The sequence below is a fragment of the Schistocerca serialis genome, chromosome 4, assembly GCF_023864345.2.
Source record: "Schistocerca serialis cubense isolate TAMUIC-IGC-003099 chromosome 4, iqSchSeri2.2, whole genome shotgun sequence".
Classification (NCBI taxonomy): Eukaryota; Metazoa; Arthropoda; class Insecta; order Orthoptera; family Acrididae; genus Schistocerca; species Schistocerca serialis.
Genome location: NC_064641.1, coordinates 499614378 through 499629273, shown reverse-complemented (window position 1 = coordinate 499629273; position 14896 = coordinate 499614378). Strand labels below are relative to the sequence as shown.

The following is a 14896-nucleotide window of genomic DNA, read 5'->3' as shown; positions in this document are numbered from 1 at the left end:
GTACATCCTGTACAAATTTCATCAAAATTGAAGGTGGTTGAGGTGGGATCATCTTCTAAACTGGGACACTTGACATGGAATAATGACCCATATAAAACTTTTTGTTGTGTTGAAAGTGGTTTTGTGTTCACAACCTATCCTGAAAAAACTATCGGTGATGTTCAAACAGGGGAAACTCCAGCATGGAATAATGGCAGTATTAAGAAAACATAGATTGCTACTCATTGTTTAGAGGAAATGTTGAGTTGCAGGCAGCCTTGTCAAAATGAGTGCTATGCATAAGCTTTCAGCCAAAAGGCCTTCTTCTAAAGAAGGAAATGGAGGCAGATACACACAAGCAATGCTCAAACTCACATTATCACTATCTCTGGCTGCTGAGGCCAGGCTATGCGCAGCAACTGCACCTGATAGGGGAAGCAATCTGTGGGTGGTGGGGATAAGGAGGAGGCTGGGGCAGGGAGGATTAGCAGGTTAAGGATGGTGGAAGGTGTAGCACTGCTTGTGGAGACATGCAAGGATGTGATGTGGACAGGGTACGACTGCTAGGAAGGTTTGAGGGAGGAGGGGGAATGGGAGAGCGAAAGGAAAGAACTAGAAAAAAACCTAGTTCAGAGTGTTGCTAGAATAGAAAGCTGTGTTGTGTTAGAGTGGGGGCAGAAAAAGGGATTGTTGGGTAGAGGGCAGGGATTAGCGAATGTTGATCCTAGAGGATATGGAAATTCAGGTTGGTTTCAAAGGGAGTTCCATCCAACCTACGCAATTCAGATAACATTGTGTTGCTAGGAAGGATCCAAATGGTGCAGGTTGTGAAGCAGTCACTTAATTCAATTGCATTGTGTTGGGCAGCATGTTCAGCAACTGGGTGCTCCAGCTGTCTCTCAACCACAGATCGTTGGTGCCCACTCATGTGGACAGGGAACTTGCTGGCTGTGAAGCCCATGTGGATAGCAGCACAATGGTTGCAGCTTAATATGTAGATTACATGACTGCCTTCACAGGTGGCATTGCCTTTGATGGAATGAGTGATGCTTGTCACTGGACTGGATTAGGTGATTGTGGGAAGATGTGTGGGATCTGTAGGTAGCAGAATACAACTGTGGAAGGGGTGGGAAGGATAGTGGGTAGGATATTCTTCATTTCAGGCCACGATGAGAGGTAGACGAATCCCTGGGACAGAATGTGATTCAGGTGCTCCAGTCCTGGATGGTACTGAGTCACGAATGCAGCGCTCCTTTGTTGTTGTATGGTGGGAATATGAGAGATAGTTGGGGACTGGGGAGAGAAAGCATGGGAGATCTGTTTCCGTGCAAGGTTGGGAGAGTAACTTCAGTCTATGAAGGCCTCAGTGAGGCTCTTGGTATATTTGGAGAGGGACTGCTTGCCACTAAAGGTACAGTGACCACCAGTGGCTAGTCTGTGTGACAGGGCTTCTTGGTATGGAATGGGTGACAGCTGTCTAAGTGGAGGTATTGTTGGTAGCTAATGGGTTTGATATGGATGGAGGTACAGATGTAGCCCTCTTTGAGGTGGCGGAGAACATCTCATTGGGTTGGAGAGGGCCAGGTGAAACAAATGGGGGGGGGGGGGGGGGGAGGGGGCTGTTGAGTGTCAGGAGAAATGTAGATTGTGTCTCCTCACCATCAGTTGCAGTCCAGATCACAAAGATGTCATCAGTGAATCTGAATCAGTTGAGGGTTTGGAATTCTGTATGGCTAGAAATGAATTATGTAGAAGGCCAGTGAATGGGTTGGCACAGGATGGTCCATGGTGGTGCTTATTGCTGTACCAAGGATCTTTTCGTAGTTTATGCCTTCAAGACTGAAGTAATTTTGGGTGAGGTCATAGTTGATCATGATGACCAGGAAGTAGATTCTGGGTTTGGAGTCAGTTGGAAACTGGGAAAGTTGCTATTCAATAGCGGCAAGGCCTTGGGATTAGGGATGTTAGTGTAGGAGGTGGCATCATTAGTGATGAGCAGGGTGGAGGATATGGTTGATGTCTATAAAAAGGAGGGTAGGTTACAGGTAATCCGCTGAAGGTCTTGGTCGGTGAGAACAGATATTCTCTCTGAGAAGGCACAGTAACTGGCCATAATGGAGTGTACTGGATGGTTGGGTTTATGGAGTTTTAAGAAGCATTTAGTAGGTAGGAGTGCAGGGAGATGATAGGGATAAGAAGAGGTGACTGCTTCGCAGCCTACACCATTTGGATCATTCCTACCAATACTAGCTTTTCTGAATTGTGTAGGTTGGAATTCTCACTGCAGTAAATTTATTTTTATTTATTTATTTAGAGATATCAGTCTTCTGACTGGTTTGATATGGCCCACCACGAATTCCTTTCCTGTGTCAACCTCTTCATCTAAAAGTAGCATTTGCAGTGTATGTCCTCAGTTATTTGCTGGATGTATTCCAATTTCTGTCTTCCTCTACAGTTTTTGCCGTCTACAGTTCCCTCTAGTACCATGGAAGTCATTCCCTGACCTCTTAACAGCTGTCCTATCATCCTGTTCCTTCATCTTGTCAGTGTTTCCACATATTCCTTTCCTCTCCAATTCTGCGCAGAACCACCTCATTTGTTACTTTATCAGTCCACCTAATTTGCAACATTCATCTGTAGCACCACATCTCAAGTGCTTAGATTCTCTTCTGTTCATTTCCCACAGTCCATGTTTCACTAGCATGCAAAGCTGTGCTCCAAATGTTCATTCTCAGAAATTTCTTCCTCGAATTTATGCCTGTGATGGATGCTATTGGACTTACTTTGGCCAGGAAAGCCTTTTTGTCTGCTTTTAATGTTCTTGCTCTGTTTGTCATTGGTTATTTTGCTGCCTAGATAGCAGAATTCTTTAACTTCTGCTTCGTGACAATCAGTCTTGATGTTTAGTTTCTCGATGTTCTCATTTCGCTACTTCTCATTTCTTTCATCTCTCTTTGATTTACTATGTTGGTATTCTTTACTCATTTGACTGTTAATTCCATTCAACAGGTCCTGTAATTCTTCTTCACTTTCACTCAGGGTAGCAATGTCATCAGTGAATCATATCACTGATATCCTTTCATCTCGAATTGTAACCCCACTCCTGAACCGTTCTTTCATTTCCATCATTGCTTCTTCAATATATGGATTGAACAGTAGGGGTGAAAGACTACATCCGTGTCTTACACCCTTTTTAACTTGAGCTCTTTGTTCTTGGCCATCCACACTTAATGTTCCCTCTTGGCTCTTGTACATATTGTATATTATCCATCTCTCTCTATAGCTTACTCCTAGTTTTCTCAGAAGTCCGAACATCTTGCAACATTTTACATTGTCGAACGCTTTTTTCAGGTCGACAAATCCTATGAACATGTCTTGATTTTTCTTTAGTCTTGCTTCTATTGTCAATCGCAACCTCAGAATTTCCTCTCTGGTGCCTTTACCTTTTTTTAAAGCCCAACTGATTGTCATCTAACACATCCTCAATTTTCTTTTCCATTCTTCTGTATATTATTCTTGTCACCAACTCTTAAGCTGATTGTGCGATAGTTCTCGTACTTGTCAGCTCCTGCAGTCTTCGGAATTGTTTGGATGATATTTTTCTGATAGTTACACAGTTTGCTTCCAGGCTCATACATTCTACACACCAACATGAATAATTGTTTTGTAGCCACTTCCCCCCATGATTTTAAAAATTCTTATGGAATGTTATCTATCCCCTCTGCCTTATGTAATCCTCCAAAGCTCTTTTAAATTCTGATTCTAATATTAGATCCCACAACTCTCCTGTTTCGTCATCTATCACATCAGCCAAATCTTCTCCCTCATAGAGGCCTTTCATGTACTCATTCCACCTGTGCTCTCTCTCCTCAGCATTTAACAGCCCCGAAATTCCCTTTTCACTTTTAATATTACTACCCTTGCTTTTAATTTTACTGAATGTTGTTTTTACTTTCCTATATGCTGAGTCAGTCCTTCTGACAGTCATTTCTTTTTCGAGTTCTTCACATTTTTCATGCAGCCAATTTGTCCTAGCTTCCCTGCACTTCCTATTTACTTCATTCCTCAGTGACTTTTATTTCTGTATTCCTGAATTTCAATGAAAAATTTTGTACTTCCTTCTTTCATTGATCAACTGAAATACTACTTCTGTTACCTTCTTTGTACCTATGTTTTTCTTTCGAACTTTTGTGATTGCCCTTTTTAGAGGTGTCCGTTCCTCTTCAACTGTACTGCCTACTGAGCTATTCCTTTTTGCTGTGTCTATAGCCTTAGAAAACTTCAGGCTTAATCTTATCATTCCTTATTATTTCAGTATCCCACTTCATTGTGTATTGATTCTTCCTGACTAATATCTTATACTTCAGCCTACTCTTCATCACATTGTGATCTGAGTCTATATTTGCTCCTGGGTATGTTTTAAAATCCAGTATCTGGTGTAGGAATCTCTGTCTGATCATGATGTAATGTAATTGAAATCTTCCCGAGTCACCCAGCCTTTTCCATGTATCACTCCCCTCTTTCGGTTCTTGAACAGAGTATTTGCTATTACTAGCTGAAATGTATTACAGAACTAAATTAATCTTCCTCCTCTCGTATTCCTTGTTCCAAGCCCACATTCCCCTTTAACCATTTCTTCTGCTCCTTCCCCTAAATTAGCAGTCCAGTCCCCCTTGACTATTAGATTTGCATCTCCCTTTATGTACTGTATTACCCTTTCAATATCTTCATATTCTCTCTCTCTCTCTCTCTCTCTCTCTCTCTCTCTCTCTCTCTCTCTCTCACCATCTTCAGCTTGCGATGTCAGTATGTCTACCTGAACTATCGTTACTGGTATTGGTTTGCTGTCAGTTGTGATAAGAACAACCCTATCACTGAACCTTACACAGTTACACACTCTCTGTCCTACCTTCCTATTCATAATGAATCCTACTCCTGTTATACCATTTTCTGCAGCTGTTGATACTAGCCTATACTCAACAGAGACTCAAATTTGGGACCTTTGCCTTTCACGGGGAACTGCTCTACCATCCGAGCTACCCAAGCACAGCTCACGCCCTGCCCTCGCAGCTTTACTTCTGCCAGTACCTCGTCTCCTACCTTCCAGACTTCACAGAAGCTCTCCAGCAAACCTTGCAGAACTAAGGCAAAGGTCCTGAGTTAGTCTTGGTCCAGTACACAGTTTGAATCTGCCACTGTAGAGTGAAAAGCTCACTCTGGAAACATCCCCCAGGCTGTGGCTAAGCCATGTCTCCGCAGTATCCTTTCTTCCAGGAGTGCTAGTTCTTCTAGGCTCGCAGGAGAGCTTCTGTGAAATTTGGAAGGTAGGAGACGAGGTACTGGCAGAAGTAAAGCTACGAAGGTGGGACGTGAGTCGTGCTTGAGTAGCTCAGGTGGTAGAGCACATACCCACGAAAGGCAAAGGTTCCAAGTTCAAGTCTTGGTCCGGTACACAGTTTTAATCTGCCAGGAAGTTTCATATCAGTGCACACTCCGCTGCAGAGTAAAAGTCTCATTCTACCTGTTACTCATCAGACCAGAAATCCTTGTCTTCTTCCCATTTCACTTCTCTGGCCCATACTGTCTCTAAATTGAGCCTTTGCTTCTGCCTTTTCACATTTTCTAGCTTTCGACATTCTGCGCCACGATTCGTAGAATGTTATCCTTTTGTTGGTTATTGAATCTCTTTATTGCGGTCACCTCCCCCTTGGCAGTGCCCTCCCAGGGGTCTGAATGGTGGACTATTCTGGAATCTTTTGCCAATCGTGAGATCATCATGACACTTTCTCTGTCACAGGCCACATGTCCTGTGCATACAAGTTGTGTCTTTCATGCAGTGGTATCCATTGCCTTCTGCATCCTCATGCCATTAATCATTGCTGATTCTTATGCCTTTAGGGGCATGTACCTCTGTCTGCCCCTCCGCCCTCTTTGACAAGACTTTTGGCAGAGTGAGGGTGATTTCTTATGCTGGAAGCTGATTATTAATCAAAATTTAAGCAGTGGCAGGTTTCAAACCCAAGATCAAGGATGTTTTGATTACGAATCAAAGACGCTACCCCTAGACCATGGGTATATCGTACATTCCCGTAACCCTCCTGTCCTCAGCCTTGGTTAGTCCCAGTCCTTCACCCACCTGTCCCCTTCCCTGATCCCACTCCAGCACTACACAACTTTCTAGTCCTCCAACGCGTCCACTTTTTTTCCTCTCTAAGTATCTCTTTTTCCACTCCTCTTCCCTCAAACCTCCTGACTGCATCTAACAGCCTTACCCTGCCCCACAACATCCCTGCAAGTTCCCACAAGCAGCACCACACCTTCCCACACCTCTACCCTGCTAACTCTCCCCACCCCATCTCCTCCTTATCCCATCACCCTTGGATTCCTTCTCCCATCAGGTGCAGCAGTTGCTGTGCACAGTCTGGTGTCAGTGGCCAAACACACAATGGTTTAGTGTGTGTGTGTGTGTGTGTGTGTGTGTGTGTGTGTGTTGCTGGTGGTTGCGGCCTTGGAATATATATAGTCTACAGCCCTCAGCTAGTTGCTTACATTCCATTACTATTACATTTCTGAGGTGCAGCTGATGTGGCACAGGCTGTGAAGCTCTAGAACCTTTCTCCCCTTTTACACTAAGAAACATTACGCTACATTATAAAAGTTAAAAAGTAATTTTGCAATAAAATATGCTATAGCTATGTTATTTTAACTACAACTTTAGTCTATTGTTATCTAAACCTGTGTGTTTGGTCTTTGGGCAAAGGAGGGAACATAATTTTGTTTTCTTGTCATTTAGGTAGTGTTGTAATTGTGTGTGTTGGTAAGGTGTTGACACCTAACTGTTGGGGATATGAGCATCACATGAATATGATCATCGCCGAACATTCCAGTTTCACTTGCAGTTACTACCGGAAGGTCCTACACTCCTTACTTCACATCTTCGTATTTAATAACAATTTTGTCTGAGACTTTGTTTACAAGGTCAGTGATTTTCCACTGTTTTTTTAGTTATCTTACAGCTGCACACAAATCAGGTGTCTCTCGCCTGAGCTTGAGTGATGTACAATGAATGGCATAAGGAGCGTGTCAAAAGATGTATCGTGCCGTGTGCGGAATTGACATGGCGCGCTTTCAAGCTCTTCCGAAGTTTGGGAAGAGAGTGTAAACTTGTTGGTCCTTATCAGTGTTGTTCCATTGACTCTGCCAGCCATCAACCCTCCCAAGTTTTTAACTGGAATTTGTTGGTGATCCTAATACCAGTTATCTTCTGGGCTTCTCTTATAGTTCATGGCCTTTGCTAGTATACAGCAGCATCGTAGCTGATGTTAGATTTGTCCAGTATAGTCCAAGAACCATATAATGACTTGACTGGAGTAGTTTGAAACACGCATGATAAGTTTGCTATCACACCTCTTTGTACTCCACGTGCTGCTGTGCTGTCACTGGAAGCAGAGTTTGTGTTTTCACATGCTGGCTCCAAAATCGATTATGACTGTTATTATGGCTTATGGCAGTTGGTGGTAGCTTGAGAGTGTGGTTCCTGTGCCCATTATCTTGTGCATTGTTTTATTACCCATATCCATTACTAATGGTAAGTGATCACTGTAGCTAAGTTTCTCAATTATTTGCAGTCAAAGGTGTCTGCAGGTCGTTTTTATAGCTGTGATTATGTTCCGTGGATTAGATATAGCATTTCTAGTTACTGAAAATCTATCTTTAAACAGAACGTAGGCAGTTTGGTGTGCTGCTTCATTCATGAGCTTGTTTCTTTCGCACTGTTTCTTCATATGTTTCAGCACACTACAGGGCACTGTTCTCAAGATAGGCTCTTGAGATTGCAGAAACTACTGCTAGAAGAGTGCCAGTGTGCAATACAATCCTGTCTGTCAGTGTCCCCATCCATCAAACTGTGCAGGCAGTCTATCACTTGTCCACAACTGGACCTCTGTGATCAATCTTTCATGATAGGTTTAATCACTTTCTGGTTTCCCGCAGGTCACTCCATCACGTGCCCCTCACAGTAATCATGAATGCTGTGATAGATGTACCTGTATAGAGATGCCTCTGATGTCAGTTATAATTACTGTTGTGTGTTTCAAGCATTTTGTTCACCATTTAGAGTGCCTCACTTATGGCATTATCTATAGGTTGAGGCGTCGGAAATATGAATTGATGCCAGCTAAGGGTATGTTTCCAGGGCTCTCGGGTGTCCAGCCGGATGCGATCGTTAAAGTCCCACGATATTTCGGCAAATAACCTTTCCGCCATCATCATGTGGTTCTGATGGAATGGTTTGTGTGCTCATTGTCAGCATTATTTATGTCCATCAGTCGGGCTTTGATTCCCTGCGCCGACCTCCGATTGCGTCGCGCCGGGTGGTGAAAGATGCAAGAGCCTGTGGAGTGTCCGCAGCGGCCGTCATGGAAGGGTCTTGTGTTCACTTGAAGCGTAACTCCTTGATGGAGCTAAGTAAGGGATTCCATGCCTTGCTCAGTTGGAAACCTGTGTACCGGTTTATGAGAGTGTCTGTTACGTGAATTTCAATGGCCTCCTTTGAAGATGCTGTCCCACTAAAGCTAGTAGGGGCCAGAATCTTGGTCTCTTTGTATTTTGTGGTGTGTCCTGTTTCCAAGCAGTGTTCTGCCAGTGCGATTTGTTGGGCTGGCCTAGGCACATGTGGCATTGTTGTTCTTTGCAGTCGTCTTTGACTGTTCGGATCGTGTGACCGATGTAGGATTTGCTGCAACCACATGGAATATTATATACACCCGCATTCTTGAGGCCAAATCCGTTTTTCACTGTCCCCAGTAAGGCACGTATCTTGGATGGTGGTCGGTAGACCATGTCAATTTTGTGTTGTTTTAGCAGTCTCCCAATTTTTGTTGTCATGTCGCCTGCATACGGTAGAAAGGCAAAGCATTGTTCCTCATCTTTAGACTGTTCTTCATCTGGGTTCCATCTGTATTCCAGTCTTGCTCTCATGCTTCCAGTCTTGCACCGCTTTGGTCTTTCCCTTGTGATCAGCTGAGGTGCAAGACCTGTTCCATACACCCAGCCACCATCTTCTACTGCAGTTGTCACAGACATTTCTTACCCAATAAAAGGCAAGACCATACGTGAAAGCAGCCATGTTGTATAATGGCTATGCTGCAATTACTGTACAGCATTCTATATGAGCATGACTAGTAACCAACTATCTACTTGCGTGGATGGCCACTGCCAAGCTGTGGCAAACTGCAAATTTGACCATCCAGTTACCAAACTCGCAGCACACTGCAACACAAATGACTTCAACGGCTGCTTCACTATGCAGGACATTTTGATAGTCCCTTCCAGAACAAATTTCTCCAAAGCACCCACATGGGAGTTGTCTTTCCAGCCCATCCTGCACTCTTGCAATCCCCCTGGCCTAAACCTCTGCTGATCTATTCCCAATGCCTCATCTTACCTCATTCATTCTCTCTCCTGTCCACACCACTTGTCCTCTGTGATAATGCATGGACTTCTCGCACCTCCCTCCCAAACAGGCATATCTCCCTGCATCTCTTTTTGCTCTACCCTCTGTACTCTTTATCGTTTTGTGCAGCTGCTGAGTCATCTGTCTGAAAACCTGTGGCTCTTTCTTGTTGTGCTCTTTTTGCATCCTTACCTGTCCCCTCCCCACCTCTCATCAGCTCAGGCAACTGCTTTCAGTAATCAAGCCTTGCTGTGAGCATGGGAGTGCGAATTTGCACGTGTGCATAGTTGTGTGTTTGAATGTGTGTTCTTGATGAGCTAGTGCTCCAAAGCTAGTGTGAATGCTTGTTTTCTGTTACGCGTTTCTGTGCTCGGTGCATAAACCTACTGTAGGCGAGTGGTTGCCTTTCTCTTATTTTTTGTGATAGCCTTCACTGTATGTGGAATGGTGGGTAATAATTAATAAGGGTGTTTGTTCTATTTTGTTACTTGAAATGTTTGGTAGTCATGTGTAATTTTTAGATACTCCATCCTTTTCAATGGTCAGAAAACTGTTTGGGTGGACAACCAGTAAGTCATGGAGAACATACTGCACATAATCTTCATTCCACAGGGCAGCTTCGCACTTTATCTAAACTGAAATAAAATGTTCTAACACTCTAAGAATAATGCAAGGGAATCAGGAACCATGATGATAAACAGAAGTCTACTGTTGTTTAAAGAAACGGTGTATTATGATTAATGTTTACATGCACAAGTATGAGTATGAAAATCATTAAAGCTTGTCTATCATAATCAGCACTTGAAAAAGTTCAGAGGTGATGTTACTGTTTGTTTCCATTTACAAAAAGTTAGTTGCTTGCCTTAAAAGTGAAGAATAATTTCGGACACTTGACATGCAGTTTTCCATAATATAGCAGCCTGGTCATGAAACAGAAAACAAAGAATGAAGCATGGGTTTTCCAGATAAAATCTTAATCCAAATAAGTTCACTTTTACACAGTTTCACCAGTTACATGTAAAATATACGTTTGGACTGAAACACAATAATGTCTGCCATTATTAACACCGTCCAAGGCTTAAGCGGACACGATCAGATTCACAGTGGAGCATAGTACATTCCCATTTGACAGGCAACAACCAAATGACTTCTCAGGTGCAGACACATTGTTACCTATATACTGACAGAAAAAAAAAATCGCAACACCGAGAAGGAATTCTGCAAGACAAACGAAAGTTGGATTGCACGTTTCTACTCTGAAAGATGTCTATTCCAATTTCGCACCAGCCCCATAAGAGTGGCGCAAATAGTGCCATGCCACTATGAGGATGCAGATCAAGTTTGCTTGACATGCACACTAATGGGATGTGGTGAGTTGATGTTAATCAAGAATACCTTTTAGGTGACAAAGACACCATTATCAGTACCCCACTGAGTTTGAATGAAGTTGACTAATAGGGCTATGAGAAGCTGGATTTTCCTTCTGCAGTAGTGCAGAAAGACTTGTCAGGAATGTAGTCACTGTACACAATTACTGGCAGTAATGGTCACGAGAATGTAAAGTTGCGAGAAGACCGGACTCTGGATGGCCATGTGTGGCACTCCTGTGAGGAGAGACCATCACGTTTGGTGTGTAACTGTGGCGCATTGTACTGCACCTGCAGCAGGAATTTGAGCAGCAGTTAATGTCACAGTGACGCAACACAGTTGAAAATTGGTTACCGAGGACAGCTCCAAGCCAGAAGCCTCGTAGTGTGCATTCCACTGACCCCAAACCACTACCATTTACCAGTTGAGGAGTGTGCGATTTTTTTATGGCAGTAGAAACACTCTCATAGTTATCCTATGTACCCTGACTGCAAATTTGTATGTCAGTCTGTTGATTCGACCTGTTGAATTGCCCACTCCTAAACAGCATTCCAAGGGGTGTTGCCAACAGGATAATCCTCATCCCCATACCACTGTTGTAACTCGACAAGCTCTAGAGAGTGTCGACATATTGCCTTGGCCTGCTTGATCACCAGATCTGTCTCCAGGCAAACATATGTGCGACACGGTTGAAAGACAACTCTAGTGGCATCCACAGCCAGCATTAACCATCCATGTATTGACCAACCAAGTGCAACGGTCATGTAACCCCATCCCACAAACTGATATCTGGCACCTGTTTAACACAATACATGCATGTTTGCACCCTTGCATTTAACATTCTGGCAGTTACATCATTATTAATGTACCGGCATTTCACGTTTGCAATGGCTTATCTCACACTTACCAGTAACCTGGAATCTTGCAGTGTTAATCACTTAAATATGTTACCTAGACAAATGTATTCCCGAAATTATTTTTTGTTGTTGTGGTTTCTTTTTCGTCTGTGTACATGCTTGGTGCGGATGACGAATGGAATACTTGCTCCAAAACTGCTTCTAGTGTTGGCAGCAGTTGCCAGTCAGCATCCTTTATGATTACAATTTTTTTTAAATTGTTGATGAAGACTAGCAGTGATCTCAGTTTTTCCGTAAGTTTCTCTGTGCTTTCTGTACAATCCTTAGCCCAATAGTTCTTAAATTTTTAACTCCAGAATTTTCCTAACGGAACTGACGGTAGGTGGTCGCTTCTGAGCTGTCTGTTTTAATTCTGTACTTTCAGAATTTGCAATATTATCTTGAAACGTGGTGCAGCTTCATTATTACATACAATGAATATAGTGCTATCATCTTGGCTTTGTAGCTTTATAACAAAATTTTTAATCTAATTCATTTTGCAAAATTTAGATACAAAACTGGGTTTTTCTTTAATAATTCAAAACGTAGACTGGATATTTTCGTGGAAACTTCTATCATATATTTTTGTGATAAACTGAATCTCGTTACAGAAGATGGCTCTGTAACTTTAATACTACGCACCTCTAATACTTAAAAAAATTGAAATAATTCGAAGTTAATTGAAAACTTGGCCATGAATGGCCCCCATGCAGTGCCCTCAACACATTGCAAGTGTCAGTCGTGGTCGTAATTGTATTATGTGTAGTTGTGGCTGCATTATGTTGGAGCTAAGATAATTCAAATGTGGACAAATTGTTGGTGCTCGTATGGTGGATGCTTCTGTGAACAAGATAGCCAAAGTGTTTGGTATTTTAAGAGGCTCCGTATCAAAGATTTGTAATGCGTGAAGTGGAAGTGGAAGAACATCATCCGCTAAGCCACACTGCGGAAAAAGTGTCTGTGGAGTGATTAATGAAAAAAGAGACGACAGCTGCTAAACTCATTGTAGAACTGAACGTCATACTTGCGAACCCTGGCAGCACGAAAATGGCAATAAGGAAGCTCCATAAGCGGAAAATTTCAGGATGAGCTGGAATTCCAGAACCTCTAGTCAGTTATGCAAATGCCCATAATTGAAAATTGTGGTGCTGAAGCCATAAAACCTAGATTGTGGACCAATGGAAGAAAGTCATTTGGTCGAATGAGTGTTGTTTCTCACTGTTTCCAACTTCTGGCAGAGATTCTGTCCAGGCACTAATAACCTTGCCATTCAGTGCCCGTACACCCCAAAAACTTCAGTATAAGTCTGAAGAGTGAAACATGGCAGGGATTCAGTGATGATTTAGGTAGCCATATTATGGTGTTATATAGCCTCATGGTTACTCTGCAAGTATGTTCCAAGACAACACCTCCCCTGTTCACATAGCACACAACATCCAGGATTGGTTTTGTGAGCACGAGGGTAAACAGAAGCATCTCTTCACCAGATCTCATTATTAGTGAGCCATTGTGGTCTACTTTGAAGAGAAGTGTGTGCAATCACCATCCATTTTCATCAACATTACCTCAACTTACCACAATTTCGCAGGAAGAATGGTATAATATTCCCTTGAAAACCATACATGACACATTCTGAGATGACTGGAAGCAGTTTTGAATGGCAACAGTTTTCATACACCATATTAGGTGTGGTAATTTGTTTTGTTTTTGATGTTTCCATATTTTTGTCCAATCTTGTCTACATGACCACTCTGAAAATCACACTTAACTACCTTGCAGGGGGTTCATTGTACCACTTCGTTTATTTCTCTATGGTTTTGCTCTCAAATGGCATGCAGCAAAAATAAACCTTAAATCTTTCTGTACTAGCTCTTGATTTCTCTTTTTCACAGTCTTTGGTTTGGTTTCCACGTAATATTATGTATGTGATGGTGCCAGTTTGCTATTTGTAATTGTAATCCCCACGTATTTAGCTGAATTGACAGCCTTTATATTTTTATGTTTATCAACTAGCTGAAATTTAATGGATTCCTTTTGGTACTCATGTGAATGACTTCACACTTCTGATTATTTGTGGTCAGTTGCCCCTTTTTACACCATACAGATATCTTGCCTAAATCATTTTGCAATTGGTTTTGATTTTCTGATGGCTTTACAAGATGGTAAATGACAGAATTGAGTGTAAACAGTCTAGGATGGCTGCTCAGATTGTCTTCCATATCACTTACATAGATTAGAAATGGCAGTGAGTCTAAATCACTTCCATGGAGAAGTATCACTTTTCTTTTACTCGACGACTTTCCATCAATTACTTCAAACAGTGGCCTTTCTGACAGGAAACCATGAATCCAGTCGTAGATTTTATGCAAACAATTTGATTAGAAGCTGCTTGTGAGGAACAGTATCAAAAGTCTTTTGGAAATCTAGAAATATAGAAACAATACCAGATCCCCTGTCAATAGCACTCGTTACTTCGTGAGAATGAAGATTTTGTTGCAGTGCACAGAAACAGTACTTTCTGAAACCGTGCTGGTTGTGTAGATAGGTTTGATCTGGAAAAGAAAGTCTGGTGTTGACATGTTGGCATGAAAGGTGACTACACCAGCCCTAACATACATAAGAGATTTGTGAATCTCATGAGAAATGGGGATAAAAATCTAAGAAAAATGAAGAAAAAAACTGTAGTGTAATGCAGACAGAAAATGTCTGGTGCATGTCACTGTCAACTTTGTTTTCATTTGTTCTAATAGTGTCAATTCTGATCTGTGATTCTGAATGAAATTTTCCTCTGGTTGTTTTAGATCTATAACTGCTGCCTTTCATATCTGAGAATAGTAAGCACTTATTGAATTTGACTAAAGCTTCATTTTTGTATCCTCATAAGATTTTAATGTGTGTTGAATGTTGCAGAGCTTCCACATTATTAACTGAATTAAATGTAGTGCAGGGTATACATAGTCGATGCTACAATACAATTAAAGATATATTATTCACAAAATTTGTAAGGTAAATACAATTTTTTATTTCAGGGGCTATGGAGAATTGGGGATTAGTGACATATAGAGAGACATGTTTGCTTGTTGATCCTGAGAATACATCAGCTGTAAGGAAACAGTGGATTGCTCTAGTTGTGGGTCATGAACTTGCGCACCAGTGGTTTGGAAATCTTGTGACAATGGTAATTATGTATGAGATGGAT

The 14896-nt window shown here is 42.0% G+C and overlaps 1 protein-coding gene across 4 annotated transcripts in view; it reads left to right on the top strand.

Moving 5' to 3' along the window:
* LOC126475225 (puromycin-sensitive aminopeptidase) overlaps positions 1 to 14896 on the top strand; it is a 157633-nt gene that overhangs the window by 28121 nt on the left and 114616 nt on the right. For all 4 annotated transcript variants that reach the window (XM_050102898.1, XM_050102896.1, XM_050102899.1 and 1 more), the window contains exon 5: positions 14727 to 14875. In XM_050102898.1, coding sequence (XP_049958855.1) covers positions 14727 to 14875 — 149 coding nt within the window. The remainder of the gene's footprint in view (positions 1 to 14726; positions 14876 to 14896) is intronic.